This window comes from Pezoporus occidentalis, unplaced genomic scaffold, assembly GCF_034315485.1.
Source record: "Pezoporus occidentalis ecotype Australia unplaced genomic scaffold, CSIRO_AGI_Poc_V1 ctg67, whole genome shotgun sequence".
In the NCBI taxonomy this organism is placed as follows: domain Eukaryota; kingdom Metazoa; phylum Chordata; class Aves; order Psittaciformes; family Psittacidae; genus Pezoporus; species Pezoporus occidentalis.
In genome coordinates this window covers 3,945,967-3,973,537 of record NW_026916019.1, presented here as the reverse complement: position 1 = coordinate 3,973,537, position 27,571 = coordinate 3,945,967, and the positions used below count along the sequence as shown (strand labels likewise).

At 39.9% G+C, this 27,571-nt stretch overlaps 1 protein-coding gene across 1 annotated transcript in view; it reads left to right on the top strand.

Moving 5' to 3' along the window:
* Positions 1-27,571, top strand: part of AIG1 (androgen induced 1) — a 129,147-nt gene that overhangs the window by 30,307 nt on the left and 71,269 nt on the right. Inside the window, exons 2-3 of the mRNA XM_062640828.1 lie at positions 9,170-9,325; positions 17,908-18,009. Coding sequence (XP_062496812.1) covers positions 9,170-9,325; positions 17,908-18,009 — 258 coding nt within the window. The remainder of the gene's footprint in view (positions 1-9,169; positions 9,326-17,907; positions 18,010-27,571) is intronic.

Sequence of the window (27,571 nt, the reverse complement as noted above, 5' to 3'; positions counted from 1 at the left end):
GTGGGTTTGCAGATGACTTGCTTTGTGTGTTTTTGGTAGGTTGGATGGCTGAAGAGATGGGATAAAGCTCTCACTGTTTCCTTCTCTTACCTTCCCTGGGGAGTAGGAGAATTGCCCAACTGAGACAATCACAGAATCGTAGAATCAACTGGGTGAGAAAAGACCTTTAAGATCATCAAGTCCAATCTTTACCCCAGGACTGCCAAGATCACCATTAAACCATGTCACTGAGGGCCTCGTCTACACAGTTTTTGAACACTTCCAGGGACAGTGATTACACCACTGTCGTGGGCAGCCTGTTCCAATGCCTGACCACTCTTTCAGTGAAAATATTTTTCCTAATAGCCAATTAAACCTCCCCTGGTGCAGCTTGAGGCCATTACCTCTTGTCCTGTCGTGTTACTTGAGAGAAGAGACCAACCACCTCCTTCCTCCATCCTTCTTTCAGGTAGTTGTAGAGAGCAATAATATCACTTAATAGCCTGTCTTGCTGGACTGGTGTGAGGAGTCATTCATTACTGCTTTCACTGTGCTTAGGAAATGGATTAAAACATTTTATTTTGTGCAGCCATGGTAGGGCTGCTGTGTGTCTCAGAAGATTGTAGTGCCTTTCTTCTTTGAATTTCCAGCTCTGTCACCATATTGCTGAGGTACATCTGTCATGGCCTTTTCTAAATTCATCAGTTTAGAAAACAGCTAGTACCTTATTCATTGAAAAGGAAAGAAACGAAAAGCAAAACCAGTCACTCTGACTTTGAAAAACTTGTATGTAGTTTTGTTTCCAAATGTGATGGCAGAATTGCTTCCCTCTAGTGGTTTTCAAACTGTATTTCTAAAAATTAAAAAGGTGCAATGCAGAAGTTTCTGAAGTTTGAAGAAAGCCTTTTCTTGGAGAAAGTTCTGTACTTAATAAAATGTAATGTCTTTTGGAGTTAATTAACTTCCAAAGTGCTAGGGACTTTTCCAGCATTGGAAACCCTATCCTAAAGCTCAGTTTAGCACAGACAGCTGCAGAACAAGTCTTACCTTCTTAGCTAGCTATCTCAAACATTGTCTAGAGAGCTGCCATTCCTGCCTGGTTGACTGCAAGGCCACTGCTCTGTGAGGCGTACCAATCACGGTAAAATGTGTAAAGTTAGCGTTTAAGCCAAATAATGACATAGCCTTCTGCATAGTGTATAATCCTAATAAGATTAAGCAGCAGCAAAGAAAAACATAAAAGATATAACCTAACAAAATCATAATCTATTCTGAATACACTGTATTATACATGTTTGCTGAATGGATTATATAAGTTCAATGAAATTACACTGTTTTATAAGCAGGATACAGAAAGTGGTAGCTTTTTTATACACAATGCAAGAGAGTAAGGAAGAAGATGGGATTATTAGAAAATGAGTTTATAGTCAAAACAATTTCAAATCCAAAAGATAAAAATAGAATAATAATTTCTTAAATACTTCAACAGTGAGCTTAGTGCTTCTTTGAGAGTATTAGCTGAGGTCAGAGTAAGGTATCCGTTCATCTATAGCTCAAAAGTATCCAGAAAATACCTGTAGCTTTTAGAGGAAGAAGGAAGACTGGATTGACATGGTGTTGGAGACACAGCTAAAAAGAACATGAAAGATTTGAGAAAATTTAGCACTTTCTCAGCATCTGGTCTGATTTTGGTCCATATTGCTTTATATATTCTGTATTTGTCCACTCCATCTCTTCATTTAATATGTGGTAGTAGCTTCCACACTTTTAGCACTTCTGAGCCAGATGGCATGCACTCTGTCGTGCTGAGATCATGTTGGAAATACTATCCATGCAACACAGCTGAGGTACGGTAGCACTTTAAAATGAATTTTTGAATTGTTGCCCGCTACAGCGGTATTTTTGTTGGTATTTACCCGTGTTAAAAGAACCAAATATGACCTTTTTTTGCCTTTAAACATTACAACACTGTTTATAAGCTTTCTAAATTTCAGCTTAGCTCGCTGTAGTAAGGAATATTTTTTGTTATGGAAGTACTAAAAATATTAAGAAAACTGCATTTAAAACAATGTTAGTACAACCACATTACCTTTCCAAGAACTTTGCTGCACATTTTTGAAAGCCATTACCAGACATTCAAGAATCATGTTAAGACAGCATGTGCTGAGAGTTAACCTCTCCATTAATTGTAAAGCAGTAGGGTTTTTCCTGGGTTAAGTGGAGGAAAGACGGATAAAGAAAGGACGAGGTACAAGCAGTATGGTTATATTATTTATCGGGGGGGGTATTATTATTTCATGTGCTGAAAATTGTGAATTGTAATAGATGCTGAAAGGACTTGATGATTTCCAGAGGTCCTTTCCAATCCTAACAGTTCTGTGATTCTGTGGTATTTAAAGGAGTCCCTGAACTTAGATCATATGGTAAGGGATTAAGCATGTTTTATAAACTGATTCATGTCATATGACTAAACCATGAAAATGGAGTTAAATTTCCTCATAAGGACTAGTCTTCAGGTGGAACATCCTAGTTAGAGGAGCCTTCTCCCCACTGAAGGATGTAAAGGGAGACGAGTCATTGTTTTGGATGAGGGCAGTGCTAGATATTTATAAGTTGGCTATATGCGCTTACTGCTCATACTGGCCATCTATGTGCTTACTGCATTTCTAATGGCTCTTCTGACAGAAATAAGTGTCATGTTTTACTAGTGGAGTTTAAGTTCTAATTTGTTTAAGAAGTGAAAGGAGGAATAGGCTAAATATATCAAGATTGCTAACCAACAAACACTCAAAGTAAAATAGATGTCATTTTCATTAAGTGTTCCTTTGGCTTATTCTGTTTTCATTCCTTTGTCCCTTACTTTCCTACTGTATGTTCTGTACTTGGTTTCTCAGGCTACTAGCTTTTGATGGGCAGAGGCTGTGTTCCTTTTCTGTGTTGAAGTGGCCTATGATGTTATTAAATCCTGCTTCAGCAAAAGAAAACTAAACCAGCCATGGCACTGCAGCCTCTGTGGAAGAATATGTGATGCAAGGTCTGACTGCATGCCCAACTGAACGTCTGTCAATGAATCTGCTGGGATGATACTGCTCTTTTACCTCTGGGCTTTAAAATACAAGTCTTCTCTATTCCTTGCAGAGAAGTAACAATTCTGTGTAGCAGACTGTATTGTTTCATGATGTTTGCACTTCAATTAATTGTAGATTTGGTGATTAGACATGTTACACCGGCTTGTACTTTAGTACTTAATGCTTCTTGCTTCTGTTTCCTTATGTCTCTCATTTGTCTGTAGACACAAATATTTATTTGCCTTTTCTTTATCTGAAGTCAGTAGCTTCTCTGAATTCAGTGGCTTCTCTGATACAAAGATTTAGCAGTTCATTACATGTTGTCCAGCTTCCGCTTGCTCTTATAACTAAGATACAGCGAGGGGAGGAGAAGCAACAAGAATAAAGCAGCGTGCCTGTGAGTAATGCTGGAATGGCGATGGACAAGAAGGATCAGTAGCTTCATGTGGTCAAGAACAGTAACATTTAATAAACAGCTGCAGCCCATGGCTTCATTCTGTAAACACAGTGCATTTTCTATCAAAAATACCTTTTATTCTCCACTTAACCTTGGACTTGCTCTGTATATTGCAACTATAGATAACTGAGCTGTTGTTACAGGATGCAGGCTGCCCACATGTGCCTGCATACAGCCTGCTACACTGCAACCCAAACCAGGCATGGTCCCAAAACAGTCCAGTCAGTTGTGTTTACAGTGGGTAAAGAGGTAAAAATCTGACTTAAATTACCTCAGTTTTTTAAAATACAATCATCTTTATTGATGAAGCATAGTACATTTCTATGTCAAATAATAATGTCTAGAGGCTGGAGGAATGAAAGCTAAAGTGACACATGGTGCAAGGAGTAGTAACAGATACTCTGAGGTTATAAATCATATTCCTCTTGTTTGAAAAGGGAAATCAGAACACTTTCTGTACATGGTAGACTGTAAAATCTGAAATACATGAGAAATTACAACTTTCAGCAGTTTGATTTTGCATGCTATGGGAGCTCAGTTTTCATCTTCCTATGGAAAGCCATGGGTAATCTTAACCATGAGTGTTGCTTTGGTGAGTCAAGTTATGTCTGGCCCTCACCTGTGGGCTGGTGGCCTGTCTCCCGGCTGGTGCCCCAGTGCCCCTGGCTGCCCTGCTTCTGGCTGGGGTGGGATGGGACCTCGCTGCCCCCTGACACTTCCCAGCCCCCAGGAGTCAGACTGGCCTTCCTGACACCCTACTGCGAATTAGTCTTCCTAAGAGACTCCCATGTCTCTCTCTTAAGTGCAGTCTTGCCTTTAAACAGTGGAAGTTTACCTGGGAAGTGAGGTACAGGTACCTAATACATGTGCGCCTGCACATACACAGCCACGTGCAAGCACTTCATGTGCAAACATGGCATTTTGGAATGTGTAGAAGTTACTTAATTTTCCATGTTCTTTGTTATTTCTTGTTAATTTCATGAGTGTTACTGCCTTGTTTTATTCTGGCAGTGCTGTCTACTTGCCAGGCTACTCAGATGCCTTATTTCATAGAGGGGTACTTGAAATAATTTGTGAGTGCTCTTAATCTTGAAAATGATCACTTGAGGACAGTCAATTCTTCATTTTCAAAGGTTTTTAGAGGAAAAAAATACCCCTGAATAATACTAGTGCTTGCACAGACTTTTCCAGTTCTGCCCTGAGCTTTGAGGAATACTTAAGATTAGGAGAGGAAGCTTGAAAGAGAAGAAGTCCACAAGCAGGTGATTGTTAGATTCAGTGAATTTAGTGGGAATTTTCTGCCTTGGTAAGAGCAGTGTCAGAATTTTCTTTGACCTCAGTTGTGCAGAGATTTTGTGTGCATTGTGGAGCCCCATGGCATGGGGAGAAGGGAGTCTCCGTGCCCTGAAGAAAGGTTTACAAGGAAATATATTTTCTGACTCTTAAGAAATTAAATGAGGGGGAGTATGGGAGGTCATTAGCTGCTATCCTGCACCTTGTGGAAAAACTGTTCTACTGAAGCAAGTTTTTATTTTCTTCTAGGAGACAGACATGTACAATTAATTTATTCTAATTGTTCATAAGGAGCAATCTTTTCTGACATGTAATCTGAATAGGTCTCATCGTTTGAGAGGGTTTCTGGGCTGTTTGGATTCATCTTCTGTTCATAGCTGTTTTCTCCTGCAGCAACTTAAGTATTTTTTCTGCTCAGAGTTTAGTGTTACAAAAGTACCTGTGGATGGCCATTTTCATTACTTGTCATTACGTTATCACAGCTTATGGGTACTGTAGTATCAACTATAGTAGCAGCAGCCTCCCTAGGCTTCAATGGAGAAAATGGGGTCAGCAGTAAGTTAGTATTTTATACCCGTTTCCATTATTCTCTTGGTTTTGCGCGCTCTATCACTGCTATACCTATAAGGAAAGTATGGCTGTTTTCTGTGAAATCTGTATTTGTCATCTTCTAAATCACCGTTTTCCCTCAAACCGTAGTTAGAGGCAAAATTAGAAGGTATTTACTCTGAAGTGCTGTTATTGCTTACATTTCCAAGGGGAAAACTGTTTTAAGTTAACCGTTTAACATCTCAGGGATGTTTCACTTACAGATTCACCACCTGCAGATTTTCAAAAGAAGGTCCTTGTTTTAAAAATGTGATCCTAATCTGAGGTAACACCAGGGCATTTTGGAGAATATTGTTTAGAGGGAGTTTCTACTCCCTTGCTGTGAACTTTTTCACATCTGTTAGGCAGCATTCACACTGAGAAGCATAGACTTCAGAAATTAATTTCATACCATAAACCACCAGTAGCTGCATGCTGCACTTTTCCTATGCCAGACCCACAAAGGACGTAAATTCATTATGACTCCAGCTCTTCAGTTTATGCTGGAGACTCATGCAGCTCTGGAGGTCCTCGGTCTAATCCTAAATGCTGCTAGGTGTCAGAAGAGTTTTCTTGCACTAGGAAGAAAAGGAAGTGTTAGAATGATTGTATGTTTGCCCAGAAAGCCAACAGTGTCCTGGGCTGCATCAAAAGGAGCGTGACCAGCAGGTCGAAGGAGGTGATCCTGCCCCTCTACTCTGCTCTTGTGAGACCTCACCTGGAGTATTGTGTGCAGTTCTGGTGTCCTCAACATAAAATGGACATGGAACTGTTGGAACAAGTCCAGAGAAGGGCCACAGGGATGATCAGGGGACTGGAGCACCTCCCGTATGAAGATAGGCTGAGAAAGTTGGGGCTGTTTAGCCTGGAGAAGAGAAGGCTGTGTGGAGACCTCATAGCAGCCTTCCAGTATCTGAAGGGGGCCTCTAGGGATGCTGGAGAGGGACTCTTCATTAGGGACTGTAGTGATAGGACAAGGGGTAATGGGTTCAAACTTAAACAGGGGAAGTTTAGGTTGGATATAAGAAGGAAATTCTTTCCTGTTAGGGTGGTGAGGCACTGGAATAGGTTGCCCAGGGAGGTTGTGAATGCTCCATCCCTGGCAGTGTTCAAGGCCAGGTTGGACGAGGCCTTGGGTGATATGATTTAGCGTGAGGTGTCCCTGCCCACGGCAGGGGGGTTGGAACTAGATGATCTTAAGTTCCTTCCCAACCCTAACGATTCTATGATTCTATGTACATTATTTGCATGAATAAGCTGGAAATGTTCCCCCCTGAATACTGTATGATTTTTTTCATTGGCTCTGAATGTTCTCAATAAATGTGTAATTTTCTCTTTCCTGTATGGATTTTTATTTGTTAATCTGTTTGTAGAATACTTTAGTTTATACCTACTCTCTGAAATCTTGGGTACTTTCTTTCCCTTTAGGAGTTTTCAGCTATTCCCGATGATACCATTATATTTTCCCTTGAAGTGGTGTGTTCATAACAGGATAATCGGGAGAGAAGCTGTTCGGTTTGTGATTGATTAGTGGATGTACAATCTCAATTCCCTTAGAAAGTGGGTGTGTAATTTTTTGAATCTGTGTTTCTTTGGAGAGAGACCATTTCAGGGAATCATAGTTAGAGCTGCAAACAATCCATTAGTCACTTGTCCAAGCCCTGACAGCGTAATACTGTTCCCTGCAGTACATTATTGAGTGTTTTGTCCAATATTGGTTTAAGTGACTCAAGCCATGAGGCTTCCACCACTTCCTCTGAGAAACTATTTTATGGTCTAACAGAGCTCACTGTTAGGAAATATTTCCTGGTACTCTGCCTAAACTTTTTGACACCCAGATTGATCTCGTTACTGTTAGGTATACTTTTTTTCCAGCCCTGTCTTAAATACTTTCCTTCTTTGGCATTCACATTCTTGAGTGAATAGTAGATGCTATTGTATCTCCTCTCAAGTCAAGCTAATGCATGATTAGTTTTCCTATTCCTTCTCTCCAAATAGGCCATCTGTTTGGTGGAAAACAAGGTTGAGTATGGGACCATTCTTTTCTACTAAGTGTTTGTTTCAAACACATATGACAAAGTGCTTTAAGAGTTCTTATGATTATGTAGCTCTAAGGAGAAACCACTTCCATATAAGAAGTTTTTCAGAAATTTTGTAGAAGATGGTAAATTTTTCAGGCAGTCATTTGAAGCACTTTTTCTAATATCCTTTTCTAGCACAATATACAGCTCTAGCACTAGTATGCCACATTTCATGGCTTCAGGGAATGTTTTATAATGTTGCTTCATCTATTTATCAAGCAAAGGATATGTAGTTACAGTCTGGAGAGGGGAGAGCAACGGCAGCAGGATTGCAAGCAGATCCAGGAACCATTTGAATGCCTGTTGTTCACAGTTTTACAGCTAGAATTTACAAAAAATTGGGTCATGTAAGGATTGTTGAGGAAGGCAATGTGGTTTAATCCATCCAGCCATTACACATCTCTGCATTTCTTTCTGGTAGCCAACATCTGCTTGATTTTTCCTTCTTTCCTGCCTTCCTTCCTTTTCTTCTGCCTCTCCCTTCCTCCCAGTCAGTGTCCCCTAGCCTAAGGTGGGGTTTTCTTTACATATTATAGCCTAAATTGTGCAAAGCTGTGTGCACATAGAAAAGTGCATTTTGCAAAATCTGGCTTCTTATGGATGGTCTCCTGCTTAGTCAGAGACTCCTAGTCAGAGCAACACTTAGATGTACAAATAAGGCTTCTAAACTAGTACTCCATGCTTACTCTGAGAAACAAGTAGTATATATTTTAAGCATATGTTTATGGTTTTTGATGAATCACTGTGCAATTTGGGAACCAAGCGCATGTTTTGTTAACTTTTTACCTGAGTTTACCTGATGTGTGTGGGTTTCTGACCTGAGCTTCCAGCTCAGAGAGTAAACAAGCTGCATGCGCTTCCTCTGAACGGTACTAGAAAGGATGTGCAGGTCCTCAGGCAAGAGCATTCCTGAGCTAATGTGCTGCAATTTTACTGAGCTAATTAAGGAAGGAAAATGCAGTGATCAGACCAAGATCAAGTCAAGTTGGCACCAAATCAGTGGGTTCAGGTGATTAAACTACCATCTTAATGTAACAGGTAATCTTACAATACTGCACACAAATACGTAAGTGCAAAAAAAGGAAAAGGTAGGTAAATGCCAACCTGCCATCACAAAAAGAAAGCTTGAATAACTCCTGCAGCTTGCTCGTTCTGTCGTTTGCTGCCTGAGATGAAGTAGTGGTAGATTTGCAAAGCCCAGGCCATGACTCAGGAAGTTTCAGGCACCTTCGTCACCTGATGAAGGACATGGAGTGTTTGGGGTAGACAGGGTCTCCAGGGAAGACCTCCTGGTGCAAGGGAAAGAACCACTCATCTTTTTAATTTCCTTTCTTTTTACGGGGAGCATTCATCATTTTTTTCTCCCTCAGAGGCAAATGCTATGGCTTTGGCGCTGAGTTGTGTGGAGTGAAGGAGGAAGGGACCACTGAAGTTCAGTCCCCAGCGGGTGGGTGGCACATGTCTGGAAGTCTCACCTCTGGAACTTCCATTTATTCTCCCCATAAATAAGGAACAAGGTGTATGCAGGGCTTTCAGTCTAGAAGCACATCTGACTTTTATGTGAACAAACTCTACCCATATTTAAGGGACTGATGTTTATCCATTCCCATGTCAATTCTGTGGCAAATACTCTTTACACTTGCCTGTGTTCAGTCTGCTCTCTGCCAAGGGACTGTTCAAGAGTGTGTTCTCCTTCCTTGCAGGTTATCCAGGCAGTTTTCTTTGGGATATGCGTCTTGACGGACCTGTCCAGCCTTCTCACTAAAGGAAATGACAGTCAAGAACAAGAGAGGCAGCTGAAAAAGCTCATTTCCCTCCGTGACTGGATGATGGCTGTTCTAGCTTTCCCTGTTGGAGTGGTAAGTACGGTATTAATCTGACATGTCTTTACAAACTGGGTAGGTAGTGTTATTTACTGATTGTTTTCTGGGTGAAAGGCTTTTTGACCTCTATGCAAAAGGCTATGCAGATAGAGAAAAATGGTAGAGGGGATTTTACTACTCTCTTGTTTTTCACAGGTGTAAGGGAGCACTGGTATTGCTGAAATAATTTTTGGTTCATTAAGAAAAATGTACTTTGCAATAGGAACTTGATTGCATGAGTAATTTCAAATGTAGATTGTATCAGCAGCATCTTGAATATGAATTTGACTTCTTCTGCACCATGTGTTCATCATCAGGAATAGTGTGCTAACTGTGGCATGTTTCATACCTTAATGACCTACCAGAGTTCGGGCTGTAAGCCGTTTTGTCACGGGCAAGAAGGGAAGCAAAAGTCCAGGTTGCTCCTTCTGAATCCCATGTGGCATTCAGTGCTGACAGAAGAAATGGAGTAGGAAAAAAAAAAGGTTTGTCGGTAATATAAAAGATCACACAGAGGTATAGAAATTTTTACATGTCTGTTTCAAAAGGAAGCTGTTCTTTGGCTCAGATCCTTCTCTGCTGGGACACTGCACATTGCTTTCAATAGCAAAAGGTGCTGAGTGTCTTTACATGTCTCATACCACACTCTGAAAGCAGCTGAAAGTCCAGAATTTCATGGGTTTTTACATGAAAGTGTGATCTGTGTCAGTCTAGTTCTAAGTTTAGGTTACATTAGAAAAAGCGTGAACCTTTCATTAAAGTATTGCTTTTGTTGTAATTCAGGATCAGCCTTCAATTCCAGAAATTGTAGTTCAAAATAAATTCACTAGAAGCAATTTTATTTTTCATTAAAAAAAAATAATCCTGGGAATCCGTGAGGTCTCCGAAGTTGAACTGTTTCACAAAAGCTAATCACTTACTGTCAATTAACAGCAGTTAACACATCGATCTACCATTTATAATTTGATATATTCAGAGATGCTTCATTAAAATGCAATTTCACCATTTACGTGGGATTTCGCAATACGTGAAGAAATGCAGAATGTTTTTGCACAGTTAGAAAATGCAAAGCATATGTGAAGGTATTTCTTTCATAAAGCCCTAGCTGGTAGCCTTCCCTAGCTATACTGGCTGGCCTGCCTCTTTGGAGTTGCAACAGTTCATGTTGTAGTAGCAGACTGCAGTTCTCCAACTGTGATAGAAGAAACTGGATCAACTGATAGTTTTTAAAATACCTGTGCATAAACAGGCTTGCAAATAAGTATTTTGTGGGTCCAGAGATTTGTATGTTACATTTGTGTTTTAAGGAATATTGGGAATTAAAAGTAATTGTGATTGGCAGCAGACGCTTTTCCTACTGTGTTGGTAGGAGAAGTAAAGAAGGAGAGCAACGTCACATTATTATTAGTCTTTATTCAAAGATTTTAAGTGCTTTTTTTAATTTAGAAGTGTAAGTGTTCACATACAGCAGAGTACATCCTCCTTGGCTCTTTCATGCCACTCAGGATTCAGGGATTCTTTCCTACCGCTATTACAGCTCCATACCGTTGGCTCTGTGCTCCTCCACCCCTGCAGTGTTCCCAGCCTTAAAACTTTTCAAGATCTTTGAGAATTTTGTCTTCACTTTGTCTTGGCAACTCTTACGCATTTCTTTGAGGTGATGTGTCCCTTGCTATCAGTAAGCAAGCAATCCCAGATAGCCATTGCCTGCGCTAGATGTAATGTTGCAGCTTCTAGAAGTTAGCAGTTCCCAAGGCACATGTTACATACCGGGAGCTACCTACTTTCCTAAGGGTTTCATGCAGAAACATTTCTGCCTTAAACAAAAAAGCCCCAAACAAACCAAAAAGAGGCCATAGTCATTGGACAGATGCTTTGAATTTCCAAAGGTAACCTTTCAGGTGGTGGTGAGGGGGAGCAATTGATGGCTATGTATTACTTCACTTCTGACAAAGAAAGCCTGAAAAGGTTGTTTTCACTGTTTCTTCTCCTGGCTACTGGGCAACAAACAGCACCACATCATAACTTAACACTGGTCTCAGCTCCTTCCTGAAAGCTGATCCTCTCCAGCAGCACCCACTTCACCACAGCTGCCACTTGCCAGAGCCTTGTCCAGTTCATGGCCCGAAAGTAGCAAGTCTAAGGCTGGCTTTATTCTCTAAAGAGCTGTTTATGTGTAAGAAAATACCCAGTGAAATTTTTGTATGCTGGAGGTGCTTGTTAGAAGGAAGTTATTAAACACCAGAGTGTCTGCAGACAAAAAAAGTTAAAGTTCCCTCATTTCCCATAATCTCTCAACAGCTTCTTCGCTCCAAAGAAAAAAAGAAAGAATGGAAGAAGTTCAAATGCAGGCTTTCTTTCTGAGACTCACTCACCTAGTTCTCCATGGAGTGGTTCCCCGTAGCGACACAAGGGAACCTTCACACCAGAAAAGTAGACGTATGTGAATAAAATCCTCGTCGGGATTCTAATGTAACAGCAGTGGCCATGCTTAAGTGCTTGTCAGTTACCTTAACATCTGAATTATTTTTAGTGCTCAGGGCATGTTTAGGGAATAATGAAAATACTAGGGGAACGTTTTAAAGCCCACTAACAGTAGTTTTTCAGGAGCAAGTCAACACAATTTTTTCTGTATTTCCTGCTTACTGAAGCCCTTGAGATGATTTGTTCTGAAAAGCAGGTGAGAAAAGGGGCCTCCACACCCGAGTCAAACAATGATGTGTGAAAAAAAAAAAAGGTAACAAAATAAAGTATTTCATTTTTAGTACTTCCTAAAAAAATACTACATATACGCCACCTGGGAAGTCTGACCACCAACCTCTTCCCACCTTCTAAAGGAGGGTAAAGAACCAGCCCAAGTGCAAACAGTCTCCTTGGGGGGCTTTGCAACAAATCACATCTTGCAAAATCTTTGCAGCAAATCACATCTTGTCAACATTATGTATCTTTAGGGTGCTCAGATAAAGCCAAATTGCCAACTTACCATGCTGTTTAGGGGCATAAAGAAATAAAAACATGAACCTCTTTGAAGGACATAATGACTACTGTTTACCTATTGTTGTTTTTTTTAATATGACTCTTAAGAGAATGAAATTAGAAATCAGTAGAACAATTTTCTGTTCAGTAAAGCGTTATTCCACAAAAAGAATGTGGGCAACACTTCCTAGCCCTTTTTTTATTATAAGGCCTGGAGTGCTGTTCAAATGCGTGAGAGATCAGGAATCATCACTGAAGAAAAATGCTTGCACAGACATTTTAGAAATTCATTACCAGTTCTCATCTATACTGGGACTGCACTTTTCCCATTTATCAGTATAAAGGAGATACATACTGGGAATAATTTACACTGCTAGAGAAATGTGAGACACTTAAAAGTCAGAGACTACACCAGTGGTTTAGACTCTGCCTGCTTTTTTCTTTGACATAGATGATGAAGTTGCCAAGTTTCTGTGGTTAATTAGTGTTTTGTGTAAACTGTGTATGGTTTTAGCAATATGTTTCTTGTAATTTGTACCAAACAAGAGGAAGAAGAGATAAACCAGGCATTTCTAGTTGTTTAAGACTGTGTTTAATAGAAATGGGAAGAAGAGAGAAAATTGATATTGTTACATACTAGGAGAGGGATTGCTGCATAGAAAATCACAAACTCTACCGCTGGTATTTTATAGCATATAGCTCTAATAGCCCTGTTGGGGTCTGAGTCTGAACGGGCTAGAATTATCTCATATTCTTTATATTATACTTTTATCTTTTTAAAAATCCATGATACAAAAGAGAGAAAGCCAGGCATGTTTTCTTATCTCCCATTTCTTTGTACTGGTACAGTCAAAAGAAAAGTTGATCACCCCTCTTCTGTAGATCATCAATAATGCTGTTGGAGGATCTCATTCCAAAGAAAAGATGCATAGGCATTTGCTGCAGTCTCCTACATTCCTCATTATTTGACCAAATTACAAAATACTTTTATAGAATCATAGAATCATAGAATGGTTTGGGTTGGAAGGGACCTTAAAGATCATCTGGCTCCACTACCCCCTGCCACAAGCAGGTACACCTTCTACTAGACCAGATTGCTCCAAGCCCCATCCAGCCTGGCCTTGAACACTGCCAGGGACGGGGCACCCACAGCTTCTCTGGGCAAATTGTGCCAGAGCCTGACCACCCTCAGAGTGAAGATTTTTTCCCTAATGTCTAATCTGAATCTCCCCTCTGGCAGCTTAAAAGCGTATTTTCAAGTTCATTTTGTTTTGCTCAGGCAAGGCCTCCAAATAGGTGTACCTTCTGCTTTATAATTACTAATGGATAGTAATGATCAGCCTTCCAGTATCTGAAGGGGGCCTGTAAGGATGCTGGGGAGGGACTCTTCATTAGGGACTGTAGTGGTAGGACAAGGGGTAATGGGCTCAAATTTAAACAGGGGAAGTTCAGATTAGATATAAAGAAGAAATTCTTTACTGTGGGGGTGGTGAGGCACTGGAATGGGTTGCCCAGGGAAGTTGTGAATGCTCCATCCCTGTCAGTGTTCAAGGCCAGGTTGGACAGAGCCTTGGGTAACATGGTTTAGTGTGAGGTGTCCTTGCCCATGGCAGGGGGGTTGGAACTTGATGATCTTAAGGTCCTTTCCATCCCTAACTATTCTATGATTCTACCATATCTCACTTGAAAAGTGCTCCTGGACCATATCAGGGTATATGGAAGGCACTATATAGAAAATTTCCAGAGCTATACAGAGGAAAGCCAGTATCAGGAAGAGAGAGGAAAGGGGTTATTTCCATAACTGATTCAGTGATGCCAAAATCGCTGTTCTAGATTTTGCACACATCTGTGGTGATGTGGTGGCTGGTGAGCAGTGGTGCAATTGCCTCCTGAGTTCTGTTCTCCAAGGGGAGTTGCCCTGATTTTCAGTTCTTACCCTTTGTGATTTCCTTCATTGGCCCTATTCAAATTCGTTTGGTGTGATGCAGTGCTAGCATTAAATCCCACCTAAAGCCAGAACTGTGCCAGTTGTGCCTACTGTGGTCTGCCTTTAATAACAGTTTGCTTCTATATGCAATGCCTTCAACCCTCAAAGATGCTCACAAACAATATATTTATACTTGCGGTTAACCTTAAATGTCTTGGGAGCTAGCCAGAAAGCCTACCTTTAACTGCACATAGAAGAAATTTTGTCAAGGTCAGTGGGTTGTTTGGGTTTTTTTCCCTTTGTCATGAGGCCATCCAGGAAATAAGTGAACTGAACTGTGCAGCTCAGCCAAAACCAAAAACACATAATGCAGGAAAATAAAGTTCCCCTGGGTTCATTCTTCATTTGTGTAACATTTCTTGGTTGGTCTTATGTGAAACAGCAAAGTATGCAATTCTTTTCACTGGCCTTCCTCTATTAGTTTCTCTTTGCTTCCATTTGTGGTGTTTCAATAAAGCCAGTTGTTTTCCCTTTCGATTCACCAACCATTTCCCATCTTGTCCTTTAAATTTTTTCCCTTTGCAACACTATGTGCTTTTCTCATATCCTCTGAAGCTTCAGAGACAGAGGACAAAACTTCAAGGAATATCTCCTTTAGTGGGAAAACGGGAGTTTTCAGCCTTATTTTTTTTCCCTACTTCTGTATAGTTGTTTAGCAATACTTTAGAGGCCTGTGACAAGTGGGCTGCTCTGTATTTTCAAGCAGTTTCCAAGTTGTTCTTGCAAATTTGAGGTTCCCTTTGATCTGCAATGACATAGATAGGATAAGTAGCAAGTGAGGGACATGTGTGTTCTTTTATATGTTGCTTAACCTTATGCTTAACTAAGTAATCACTGTCTTTGGAAAGCTGGCAATCTTAGGAGGCTCCTGTGAAAGAAATTGCTGGTGCCTATTTACTTCTTTGAATTCTAGGCCTCAAGTTTGTCTAGGGAGGAAGGGTGACGTTTGTGCCATTTTGCCTTGGGAACAAACGAAAATAAAAGTGGCTCCCTGAAATACGTCTGCTGCATATGAACAGCCTGTTCAGCCTGGCATGTGACAGTAGTACCATGACTGTCTCCACAATAGTGATGAATTATGCCACAAGGAACGCAGCGTGAGCATAAGAGCTCCAATTCTGACTAAGCCTTACAGAGGCAGTGTAAAGAAGCAGCTCAGTTGTATCATGGTCTTGCACTTCATGACCATGTACAGTCTTGGCAAAGCCCATCCCAAATGCAAGTCTACCTGTACCAAATGTAAGCATAGTAGAGGTGATGTAAAAGTACCAGAACAACAGTTGCTCATTAATCAATCTAAACAAATTTGGAAGCAGCCAAGGTAGCTAAGCAGCAAGTCTTTGTGATAATTCTTCTTATCTAAATAGTTTATTTTCGTAGTTTGTTTTAGTTCACAGTGCAATAGTTAATCTTTATAGTTCATTTTATGCAAATGAACTTATTGAAAGGGAAGTTAAGGTGAACCATTCAGACGTGTGAAGGGATCTTCCCCATGGTGTTGCGTTAGTCTCATGTCGGCTGTCCCCTGGGATAGGTTAGTTCTGTAACACCTTGGGTTTTGCGCACTTCCTTTACCTTATGTCTGCCTTGTGATAGTGCTTTGCTAAGCAGCATTTGCCGTCTGTAGCTCCAGATGGTTGCAACCAGCTAGGCTGATCCCGTTCCATCCATTGGCTGACTTTGGTTAAGGGACAGATGGCATATCCCCTCTTTTCTTATCTTTACCTTCTTGGCGAAGTCTATTGTTCTATTCTGCTCCACACAAAAATCAAAGATCAAAACATGCCATCTCTGTTGTATTCAGTGTGATAAGGTTCAACCTAATCCTGGATGATTTTTCTTGCTATAAGTCTTTCTTGGAAGTCTGTCAACCTTGCTCTTCGTGCGCCTGAGAGTGTTTTTATGTCCCAGTTGGTCTTAGCAGGTTCTCAGAGACCCACTGTGATAATTCATGACTTCTAGGAAGCCTATAGAGAAGAGGATACTTTGCTTCCATTTTCCCTGCTGTTCAGCTATTCATATCTTGGCACTTATGTGTCAGCAGGTGCATAAAGAGCTGTGCTGTGCCATTGCCAAGACTGGCCCAGCAGCAAGACTTCTTGTAGGGTACTTCACACTTCCAATGTTTTTCAGGCTGTCCATCATAACTCATTTGTTTCTTCCTCCTAGCCTCTGTGCTCTGTTCAAATAGTCCAAGCTTATTCTGAGCAGGCACCAACAGCTATGACAGCAGATGGACAAGTGTGTTGGAAACCAAGAAACTATGTACAGTATGCACACTGAGGGCACAGTGTACTAGTTCAGGTCATTCACATAACTGGCTGGCCAAAGCTTGCATGTCTGTGGTTAGAACAAGGTGCCATTGATAAACTGCAACCTCAGTTTTAACTTTCCAATCAGAAGCATATGAAACAACTTATGCCTATGCTATCACACACAGTAGTAATTTGCTGACCTTGCTATGCTCACACCGTATTTCTTGCACTTTCTTTTACTGACCCCCCAAATTAGCCATAAAATCATGGGTCACATCAGTTTGGGTGTAACTGAATACTTCCCTGCTGATCTCAGTGAAAGTCGTATCTGTTGTGTCTCAATCTTTAATCTTGGATCTGTTGCTACTGTGTAAAAATCCCCTGAAAATGGTCATTGAAAAGCTTCTGGCCCAGGTATTGGGTATTACTGCTCTAAATAATAAGCCTTTTATTACTAGAAAACTATGACTCAAACTCAAGGTAAGAAAGCAGTTGTGTTTTAATTAGAAAATTGCTTACTTTGTTCTTTCCCCAGCTAAGGTAAGCTAAAACTGTTATTTCTGTAAATTTTTTGGGTTATATGTTGCCTTTGCTTTTCAGATTATCATGGTCTCTGAAGAATTTGTGCACACTTTGGCAAAAATTTAGCCTAGTGCAAACTTTATCTGGGTCGTCTGTCTTGTCCTCAGTCTAGAAGAAATAATGGTCTTTCTCTGGACTCCTGGTAAATAGTCTCTGACAAGAACCAAGCCAAATTTCATACTGACAAATGAGCAGGATGCTAGACCTCTTTTCTGTGGATCCCAGTCCGTGACTTGTGTGCAGAGTAGTTAAAAGGGTTAAAAATTCTGGTTTTAAGCAGTGCTGTTTTGATGTCTGGCATGAAAAAGTGCAAAGATGAGTTTATAGGCTTCAGAGATTAATGTTTCATATTTATATGTTCTATGAATTCCATGTGATATTCTACCTGATTTTCCATTTGTTTTTTGTCCTGTTAGTGGTGAAGTATTATATATGTGCCACATCTGCTGCTAAAGTATAGTATTCAGTTGTAATTTGGTCATAGGCTTGTAAGTCCAAAAATGAGATTTTTTCCAGGCTGAAAGACAAAAAAAAAAAAAGGAAAAAAGAGGAAGAAAAACTAAATCTCCAGTCAATGCAAAGAATAATCCAGATTCACACTGTTGATTAAAACAGGATTTAGTCAAAGAACTATAATGTTTGTGTCTGTCCATAGATCATTTGCTGAATTCCCCATTTTGCTATCTAAAATTTTGTTAAAATGTTATTAAAATGTATGCTAGTTGTTCAGAAGCATGTATTTTAAAATGTCTTTGTCTTTCCTTGTTTTTTCTTCTTAGTTCGTTGTGACGATGTTTTGGAGCATCTATATCTATGACAGGGAACTGGTTTACCCAAAGCTGCTCGATAATTTTATACCAGCATGGCTAAATCATGGGATGGTGAGTAAAGTAATACAACTGCTTTCTTGCATTAACAAAAGTGTAAGACACTGATTTCCCAGTGCATGACTCTGCATACAGTTACAGCTAATCCCCTCAGAAGTGATTAAGGAACATTGTTTGCAAGCAATAACATCTTTTCTTCCTTGACTCCTTGAGTCATATTTGAATCCCTGTTAGGAACAGGTGTATCCTACATCTCAGGCTGTGGGGATTGGCTGATTTCTGTGATAAAGTACTTTTCTCAGAACAATGTCACCCTGGTCCTGAGGAAATTTAATCAAAAGAGACTCTTCCACAAAACAGAAGTTCCTACTTTGACAAATCTTGTTCTAAAATGGCAGAAACACTTAATTGAATGGTTCTTTACCGTTCTACTGAAGTGGAATTTGTAATGAAAACATTTTGGTTAAAATGATTATTCAGAAAATCTCACTATGTTTTTTGGGCTTCTATGTTTTTAGAAGAACAATTAAATAATTACTCATTTCTCAAGCACACCAAACTTGTATAGCATAACCTGTATCTGAGTATTTTTAATAATGCGGTATTATGTGCATCAACACAAAGTTTCAAAATTGCTGAGTTGGTAATTGTAAAAGTAGTTTCTTGAGAAGAAATCTGACCTTTTTATCCCTCTTTGGTATGGCAAGTGAAACATTCATCCTTTCAACTATATGTTTAAATATTAAGGGAAAGAAGGTCACACTTTGCCGTCAAGCACTTACTGTTGTTTATGTAGCATTTGGAGCTGAAAAGCATCATATTTGCTTCTGTAGTTGCATATGTGAAGAATGTTTCATTATTACTTTGTTTTCCACATCAAGGCATGGCGAACCATTTGGCATTGCTGTTCATCAGTAGATGACAGCAGGGCTCATCCTTCAGGGTGTGAGTACTGTATCACCACAGCAGATCAAGATTTGTCCACTGCTGCTGGGCTTGATAAATTGGTCCTTTTTGCGGTGGGGCAGATGGCATTACTATTTGTTTATTCCCTCAACTGTGTGTTAAAGCAGCAGTATGAGAGTTACTACTGACAAGAGGAGCATCAGCTTCTGCTAGATATTTTACTGGTTTACGATGTTTTGAAAGGAGCAGCCTTGTATTATGCGTGTGTGGAGCTGAGGAAAAGGCCTGAGGACTCCTGCTGTGTTTGTTCAGACTGTCCTCCCTTGAGGTTTGAGGTTACAACTGAACACTTGCAAAGACTGCCAAGCCATGCATACATTGATTTTTACCCTACACCACATCAGTGCCAGCTCTGATGACATTTCTTCAGGTGACATTCCACATACTGAAAGTGCCTAACCTCAAACATCTTTCATGAATGTACACTGTGAAGCAGTTGACAACAAACAGCCCTATGTATTTGGGAAGTCTCCTCTGTGCCGTAACTGAAAGACCATTCAAGCTCAGGTTGCTCTGTAGAAATGCATACGTACTGAAATATTTGAAGAGGGCTTTTGTTTGAGATTTTTTGACATAATAGAGTTTGCTGAAATGAATCATGTGCAAGCATCTTAGACCTTTTTTTTTTCAACTTGAAATATTGTAGAAGGCGTTTTTGAAAGTCTTTTGAGAAGGAACTGTTTGCTGTGTCAGTCTCCATTTATCCAAGTGTTCTTTTACCTCAGTCACACAGAGGAAGTTTATGGCTGTTGGGCTTTTCAGCACCTTTCAGTCTAATTCTTTCTGATGTTTTAGCTATCACTTTGTCCTTACCAGTTTCCATGCTTATTAATTCTGATGCATTGCCTATCATAGTATGAAGGGGTTCTTAAACTACCCTGAGAATGCTAGCATCTCAGTAGTAGTTACAATTTTGATTTGGCAGATCTTAGAGAATATGATATAGGTCCCCTTGGTGAAAGGGTAGGACCGCTGGGAATACAGTTCTAGAAAGGACTGGATCTCTGATTACTGTTTTCTACCAAAATAAACATTCCCATTTTCCCTGCACATTTTGACAGCAGCTGTGCCCATTCAGTGATAATTTCTCAGAATGCGAGTGTGGCTGTTCTGGAGTCGAACCTGGTAAAACAAAACTCACACAAGAGATTCATCAGAGTGAAATCTATCAGAGAGAGGTGGGTCCTTTTGCTGCTACAGTATTGCTGATGAATCCTTCTTCTCTGTGAGCTTCCCCTGCATTGCCTGGTTCAGCTCCTAAGGATATGAGCTCAAGTGTTACTTCACCTGTGAACTCTTTGTCCGGTTGTTTTCACAAGTTTCCCTAAAAATATATTTATCACCAGAATAACCACAGAAAAGTGAAAAATTTAAACTGTACATTTTCCACAGTAAAAAGATTCCCTCCTTTAACTGAAAAGTCATATTTTAAAAAGTTCCTTACAGATGTATGATGACCAGCTGTAACAACTTGCTCAACTGTCAACATCAGCCTGCAAAATCCACATGTAGAAAAGGAATGTAAAGTCATGAAATCTAACTGTAATAATAGCAATCATATTTCCATCAGTAATATGGGCATGTGTCAAAATATTTGAGAATATTCATACTTTAGAAGCATTTCAAGATGACTGTCTTTAACGCCGTATGAAGAAGTTGTTTGAAGGGCTGGTGCAGTTCAGTGCATTAGCCCAAGCAGAAGTGGTTTGGACAGCAGTGTCTGCTGCTTTGTTAGTTTATAATAATCAGTTCTCATTCCCCATTTTCTTCTCACCCTTTTCCATCCCTTTTCTGCAGTTACGATGTCGTCTATAGTTAAAAAACCCTGTTTTCTTGAATGCATAGTAATGTGTTGCCAATACTCAGAGGTACCATTCTTTCATAGCAACACTTTTTCAACACCTAAAAAATTCCTAGTTATAAAAAAAAAAATCCCCTCTACAAATGGAAAATGTAAGGGAAATGAACCTCAGAGCTGCGCAATCCCGTTACCGATTCAGTTTTAATATGGCTTATGAAGTTTTGCAGAAACAGAGAGGCTCCTAATTATGCACAAAGATAAAAGCTACAAACTATTTGCCATAAAATTGCATATAGTGTCAAGAACTGTATTTTTATTTACATATACACACACACCCACCCCTCATTATAGTTGAAGATATAATTTCTGTCTACAGAAAAATCTGTTTACTATGTGGTGCCTTGTGGTACCAGGTGGTACCTCTTATATACAGATTCATACACCTGTGAAAGGCATCACTAATAAAGTTGTACTGTGCCATAAAATTGACATATTTCATCATCTCAGTCAGTTGATTCATTCATAACCAATAGTATCACTATGGCTTGAGAGATGATGTAGGGAAATCAATGGCAGGGTTGCTCTCAGTTTCAGTAGGGCAAGGGTTTCATCTCTGTATGTTGTACGAAGGTGCACATCTGAGTAGCTGAGGTTAAGCTTCTGTCAGTAGAAATAACTACCTGTCTAAAGAGAGCTGTTGAAGAATAGGAATGTGTCTCAGCCTTGGTCTGTTTCTGAAGTGTCAAGTGCACTTCCTGTATTTATTAGTTGTGCAGATGAATTAATCTTTGCTGGCTACAATTTTAATTGCCAAATTACTGAACTCTTCTATCAGAGATGTTGTTTATATTCTTCATACCGGCCTGCACTTTGAATCCATATCATCTTTAAATTTCACAGGCATATTTTCCATGGAAAATACTCTTCCACATATTCTGATGGCTGTCTGTCTGATCTCTATCAGTATTAGGAATTTTTAATTAAAGGCTACCCTTTAGTGTTTAAAACTAGTGTGGCATTATCGTGGGTTCAGCAGTAGCAGTCATTTTTCCCCTTCTTGGTAGCTGGTGCAGTGCAGTGTTTTGACTTTCAGCCTGGGAACAGAGCTGATAGCGATGTTTTGGTTTGGCCAAGGACTTTGTGAGCCTCATGCTCTGCCAGGGAGGAGGGGAAGCCAGGAGGAAGCAGGGACAGGACACCTGACCCAAACTGACCAAAGAGGTATTCCATACCACAGCACATCATGCCCAGGATGTAACTGAGAGTTAGCCGGAAGGGCTGGGGGACTGCAGGGTTGGAGGAGGTATGGGTCAGTGCTTGGTCGGGCTGGGGGGGCGAGTTATTGGTTGGCTGGTGGTGAGATGTTGTATTCTCTTCCCTTGTTATTTCCTTTATCATTGTTATTATTGGTGGTAGCAGTAGTGATTTGTGTTATACCTTAGTTACTAAACTGTGCTTATCTCAACCCGTGGGAGTTGCATTCTTTTCTATTCTCCTCTCCGTCCCTCCGGGAGGAGGGAGAGGGAAAGAAGGGGGGGAGTGAGTGAATGAGTTACCTGACTGGGTTTAAACCACGACAGACATAGTAACAGGATTTTTATCAGATCATTCAGTGTACCTTTCTGTGTTGGGACTGGACAGGATAATGCATTGATTACATGTGTTTCCAGAAGTTATATTCTCTTCAATATTAGCACAGACTATAAAACTAGAGGTTGTCCCTACGCTAACTGATGCCCACATAAACAGATCTGTAGACTGAATTAATTTGAGATTGAGCATTGCTATTTTGAGCCAGGTTACATAGCAAGACTGCATGCAGTATCTGTCCAAGTTAGCATACCATTTCATTAAGAGTTCTCCTTTGTTTTTCACAGACGCTGTCCCAAATCCGTTTTAAAAATGTTGCTCATCTTTTGTTTGTGGCAAGGAAAGTAAAATACAGAGATAGAAATTACTTCCTGAGGAGTTTAATGGCTTTGGAGGTCAGAAACAAGGCATTGTCTTCATATGAAAACTGCAGAGGAGAGGTCAGAAAAGAGGAAGGGGAATGCGCTCTGCCTCTGTGAAGTTGGAAAACTAGTCATTGTAAGGGTTCTGTGCCGCTACAGTCTATATGAACACTTCCAGTTTTATACTTTATTTGGGAAACAAGATCATTCCTAGAAAGACATTCCTAGAAAGACGCTCTTTCCTTGTATTCAAGAGAATGCATAAAAACTGGGACAAATAGGAGACGAAGACAAGTTATGGAGAGGAAGGAGCCTGTCCAAGTGATCCGTCTCTACTTACTTCATAAGTTGGCTCGCTTTTCTTACTGCTGGCGGGTCAGCTGAAAAGCTCGGCTCACCTGAGAGTGGTATGGAGTCCCTCTGGTCATCTCTTCAATTGTTGTTCTTCAGGGCAGACTTCTCTTAGGTCCAGTGGCCTTGGCTTGTTTATTTCTTTGTTTTTCTGGTGGAAAGCATTTTTCCTTGATGATTCGACAAACAGAAAAGTAGAAAATCCCTATAAAGATCAAAATTCCTAGTAACCTGACATATAAAGATTGGATGGCCCAAAACTTGAGAGTTTTTTGACCAACCTGTCTCTCCATCATTAGTTGGGTCAGTTGCTGCACAATACTTGCTCTGATGTACAAACAAGGAGATGTCCCTTCTTTCAGCAAAGTGTTTCCATCTAGCATGTTGCCCTAAAAATCCTTTTCAGAAGTGACTCATTTGAAACAGTGCATTATATTTCTTGTGGATGCTTTCCTAATACAGCAACATCCCATGTATGGGCTGTTTTTGTACAATGTACTGTACCTTGGTAATGCTTCGTGCTTATGCCTAGAACTACGTAGCCTTCTCTAAGATTTGTTTCTAAATCCAATTCAAGGTTTTCAAGGATATTCCAGCTAATGGGCTCTTCTTAATTTATCTATAATATTTTTGTATGTTAAGGGCAAATAAAATCTTCAGTGCTCCAGGAAGGAGTTCCCACTTGTCACGTAACTTGAAAAGTTTTCTGATAAAAATCAGGGAAAATTTGTAATTTAACTTCCTACAGAATACCCACTCCTAGATGACTATTATTTAAACATATGTTCGATGGAGAGAATGGCAATTGAAGTTGGCTGCCTGGGGACTTAGAATATTTGCAAAAACAAATGATATGAATGATATCATGATATATGAAAATATCATTGTTGTATTTATGCACTTATTGCATGTGCATGCTGCAGTTACATGGCTCCGTCTGGTACCTCTCCTCATTATCTGCCAGTTCCGCCATGGGAGCATGAATACAGAAGTAACAATTATTCCTCCACTCTAGGGAGAAAAACAGCAGCAGCTTAGAAGATTTTCTGTTACTTATGTGAAGGGCTTGGAAATTGGTAGTGTGTCAAAACCTGTGATAGCATAGCACTGAAAATTGAGAGAGGCTGCTAGACAAAGAACACCAAATTATCTGAGTGGTATCCTCTGGGAGCATTAGGAAAACTCCTTTACCTAATACAGTAACAGCACAGTTACTACTGCAATTTTTGTGTAGTAGGAAGCTCGCCTTAACCATGTTACACATCTGCCAGAGGAGACTCATCAAGGTAAGGTGAAGACAGCTTTCTAACTTAATACAGGTCTGAATGTTCCTGATTATTTGCTATTTCCAGTAATTTGGAGAAAAAACACACACAAGCTTCTCCTGGTACAGGCGATCCCAATGTCTAGTAATGAGGGACCTTTTCTAAAATATCTTTGAGTACTTAGTAACAGCTAAACAGGCAAGCCCTATTCTAGACGTGAGCATTGCAAGTGAAAATTCCAAGAACTGAAATCCCCAGATGAGATCTTCTGACATTTTGCCTTCTTCTGTTGACAAGGTCACGTAACTCAGTCTGTTAGCACAGAGGATGAGAGCATGTACTGTCAGCACCAAACCGTGAGAGTGACCACCAAAGGAGGGGAGAATGGGAGAGAGGCAGAGAGCACAAAAAGGAAGGTTAGGGAAAGATAGTTGGATGAAAGGAAAAGACGGCCAGGAGGAAAGGGAGGAACCAAAAAGTCAGCTGATGCTGGTCCAACTCCTACCAAAAAAAAAGAAAAGAAAAAAACAAAGCAAAACAGATGAAGTGAATGAAAAAAAGCACCACAGAATAATGTAGACAAGCTGGAAAAGACTCAAAATGCTAAAGAGGACCTGGAGGAGGAGAAGAATGAAGAAAGGGGAAATAAGGCAGTAAGGAAAAGTGAGAAAGAAGAAATGAAGAGTATGTTTTCTTACCATATAGTCCATCACTTCCTTGGGAAGGCATCTCTGAAATCTATTAATTAGCAGGTTTGAGGGCAAGGAGATGGCTTACTGATGCTGCTGAGAGAGGAGGAAAATCGCTTCTCTTGCTGTTGGATGTAGGTTTACAGGGTACATAAAGTAAAATTTGCACAATGTCATGCCAGGAACTTAAAATCCTTATAAAATGTTTAGGGTTAAAACCACCTGCAACCATGCAACAGTATGAGGCCTGTGTTCATACAAATTGCATCTGTGTCATATCTGTAGAATGACATTGGTGTCTTTGCATCTCTGTCATTATTTTTAGCTGACCGTGCTGTACATTATCTTGACTGACTGACCCTCAAAGCCAGTCCTGCAGTTTAAAACAAGCCTGTTCAGAGTATACCTTATTTTTTCGTATCAGGTTTGAAGTGTGAGTTGCATTGCATATTCGAATGGATGTGCTGCTTGGTAAGGGTGCTGGAAGATTATGTATTTGAAGCCCCAGAGGTAAGGAGGTGTACTGTCTGTATTTGAAACCACCCTGCTTTAACAGGCAAAGTGAAGTGTAACTTGGGAAGTAATAATTATGGTAGTAGTAATAATACTGATTAAAAAAAGCTCAAAGTCAGATTTTCAGCTGAAGTACAAATGTCTGGTAAAGTGATTATGGTGGGCACAAAACAAATGGTCAAAGGAAATCTCCAAAGGGACATACAAAGGGAGCCTTTAGAATATCTGCCTCTCTGGGTACGTAATACATACTGAGCTGTGTTTTCCTAGAAGCAGTGTTTGGCCCTGGACTGCTACGTCTGTTTGTTAAACCAGGAGCAGTACGGGATGGAAACATACTTGGTTCATTCCCATATTTCTGAAAGTATTAGGAATGCCTGTTTTAACATTAACTTTCTGTGCAGCTTACACTGCTCACTGTAGTCACTGCTGGGGTCATGCACAGTTCTTTTGTACTACTTAAGGTGGTACATTTCTGTGGTACTACTGCATGATTTATCAGATACATGGTTTGCAGCTTATAAATGTAAATCAATGTTCCACTTTAAAACCAGTGCAAAATACATTAATAACTGGTAATAACACATTTTTTATAAAAATCTGTGTGCCCTCCTCACCTGTCAGTTAAATCAGACATTTGTTTTATCCTTTGATATAACAGACTTGCGTTTTTTTCCTGATTTTTTTTTTCCAGAGCACACAGGCAGGTAGTAGAATCAATCAGTAAGTGATACATCATCATGATTAATGATGAGTATATTAAAATGGTATCTTTTATGAAGAAAAAAAAACATTTCACTGGAAAAAAAATCATGTACTAGGGGGAGGATTGCTTATGCTGAAGAAGGTGTCAGGTGCCAACTACAGGATGTGTACTTTAAAGCACCCCATATGTAAGTCATCCTAGAGGTGATCACTACAAAAACCTTTGTCTCTTTAGCAGGCCATGCAAACACAGGGAAGGATGAAAATATCTCTTCGAAGTTACAGCATTTATTTTCTACCTTTATGTATTGAACGGACTATGCCCTATGATTACAGTAAAATGCAGTGTTATGTACCTTTGGACATGCTGGTTGCCACTCATTAGCACTCATAAAAATTAGACTGTACATACACTAAGTGGGATTGTACTGTATTTACTAAACTGTGCTGTTAGTATTCACACGTGGCAAATATGACTTAATCAGACCACAAATATTTTGTAGCATTCCATGGTATCTCATTTATTTGTTTAATTTGCTGCTATAGCAACTGGATTTCATCCTTTTAGATTCTTTTTTTCACAGACCTATGATCTACTTGGTTGAAGCTTGGCAGACAGCTTTTCTTTCAATTGAAGGCGTATGCACTAACTCAGTGACCAGATTTTTACCTATTTATCATTGCTGGAAAGTGGGTTATTTCACATGGACACAATACCAGAAGAATCAGCAGACCTGGTGAAGGGAGTCTGAGCCCAAAAGCTTATATGCTTTTTCCAGCCCTTGAAGTTGATGGCATAAAAAATATTAGTCCTCCCTGTATCCTGAGATCATTATTGCTACAGGGACACTAATACGGGGAAATATTTTGACATTGTTTTTGTAACAAATTACCACTTTTTAAAAGTAACTTTTTTCTTTGTCATCTGGTGTCTTCTTACGTGTCTTTGCATTTGGAAACAGATATAATTTCTGCAGAAATCATTTCATATTCAGATGATTAATATGTTGAAGTAGTGCCACAGCACTAATGCTTTATATATGCTGATCAGCGGAAATCAAGGATTTAGGGACAACCTTGGGAACTACTTTTGCTCATGGTGGACTGTGAGCTTTAACATAACCTGATGTCTGCCCTGCTATTCAGTTCAATCCCCATATTTTTATTTTCCCACATAGATAAAAATAAGTAAAAAACAGTGTACGTTTTTAGTAACTCCTCAAACACAAGAGACTCAGATTCAGGATGCAGCATGAAGGATGTTTTTGACAGATGTGTAAGCCATTGCCATTAGTCATGCAGGTGTACAGTTAGCCCTTTTAGCTTTGGACATTTACCAGAAACACCAAAGTCCCAGGCTGGTGCCCTGCTCAG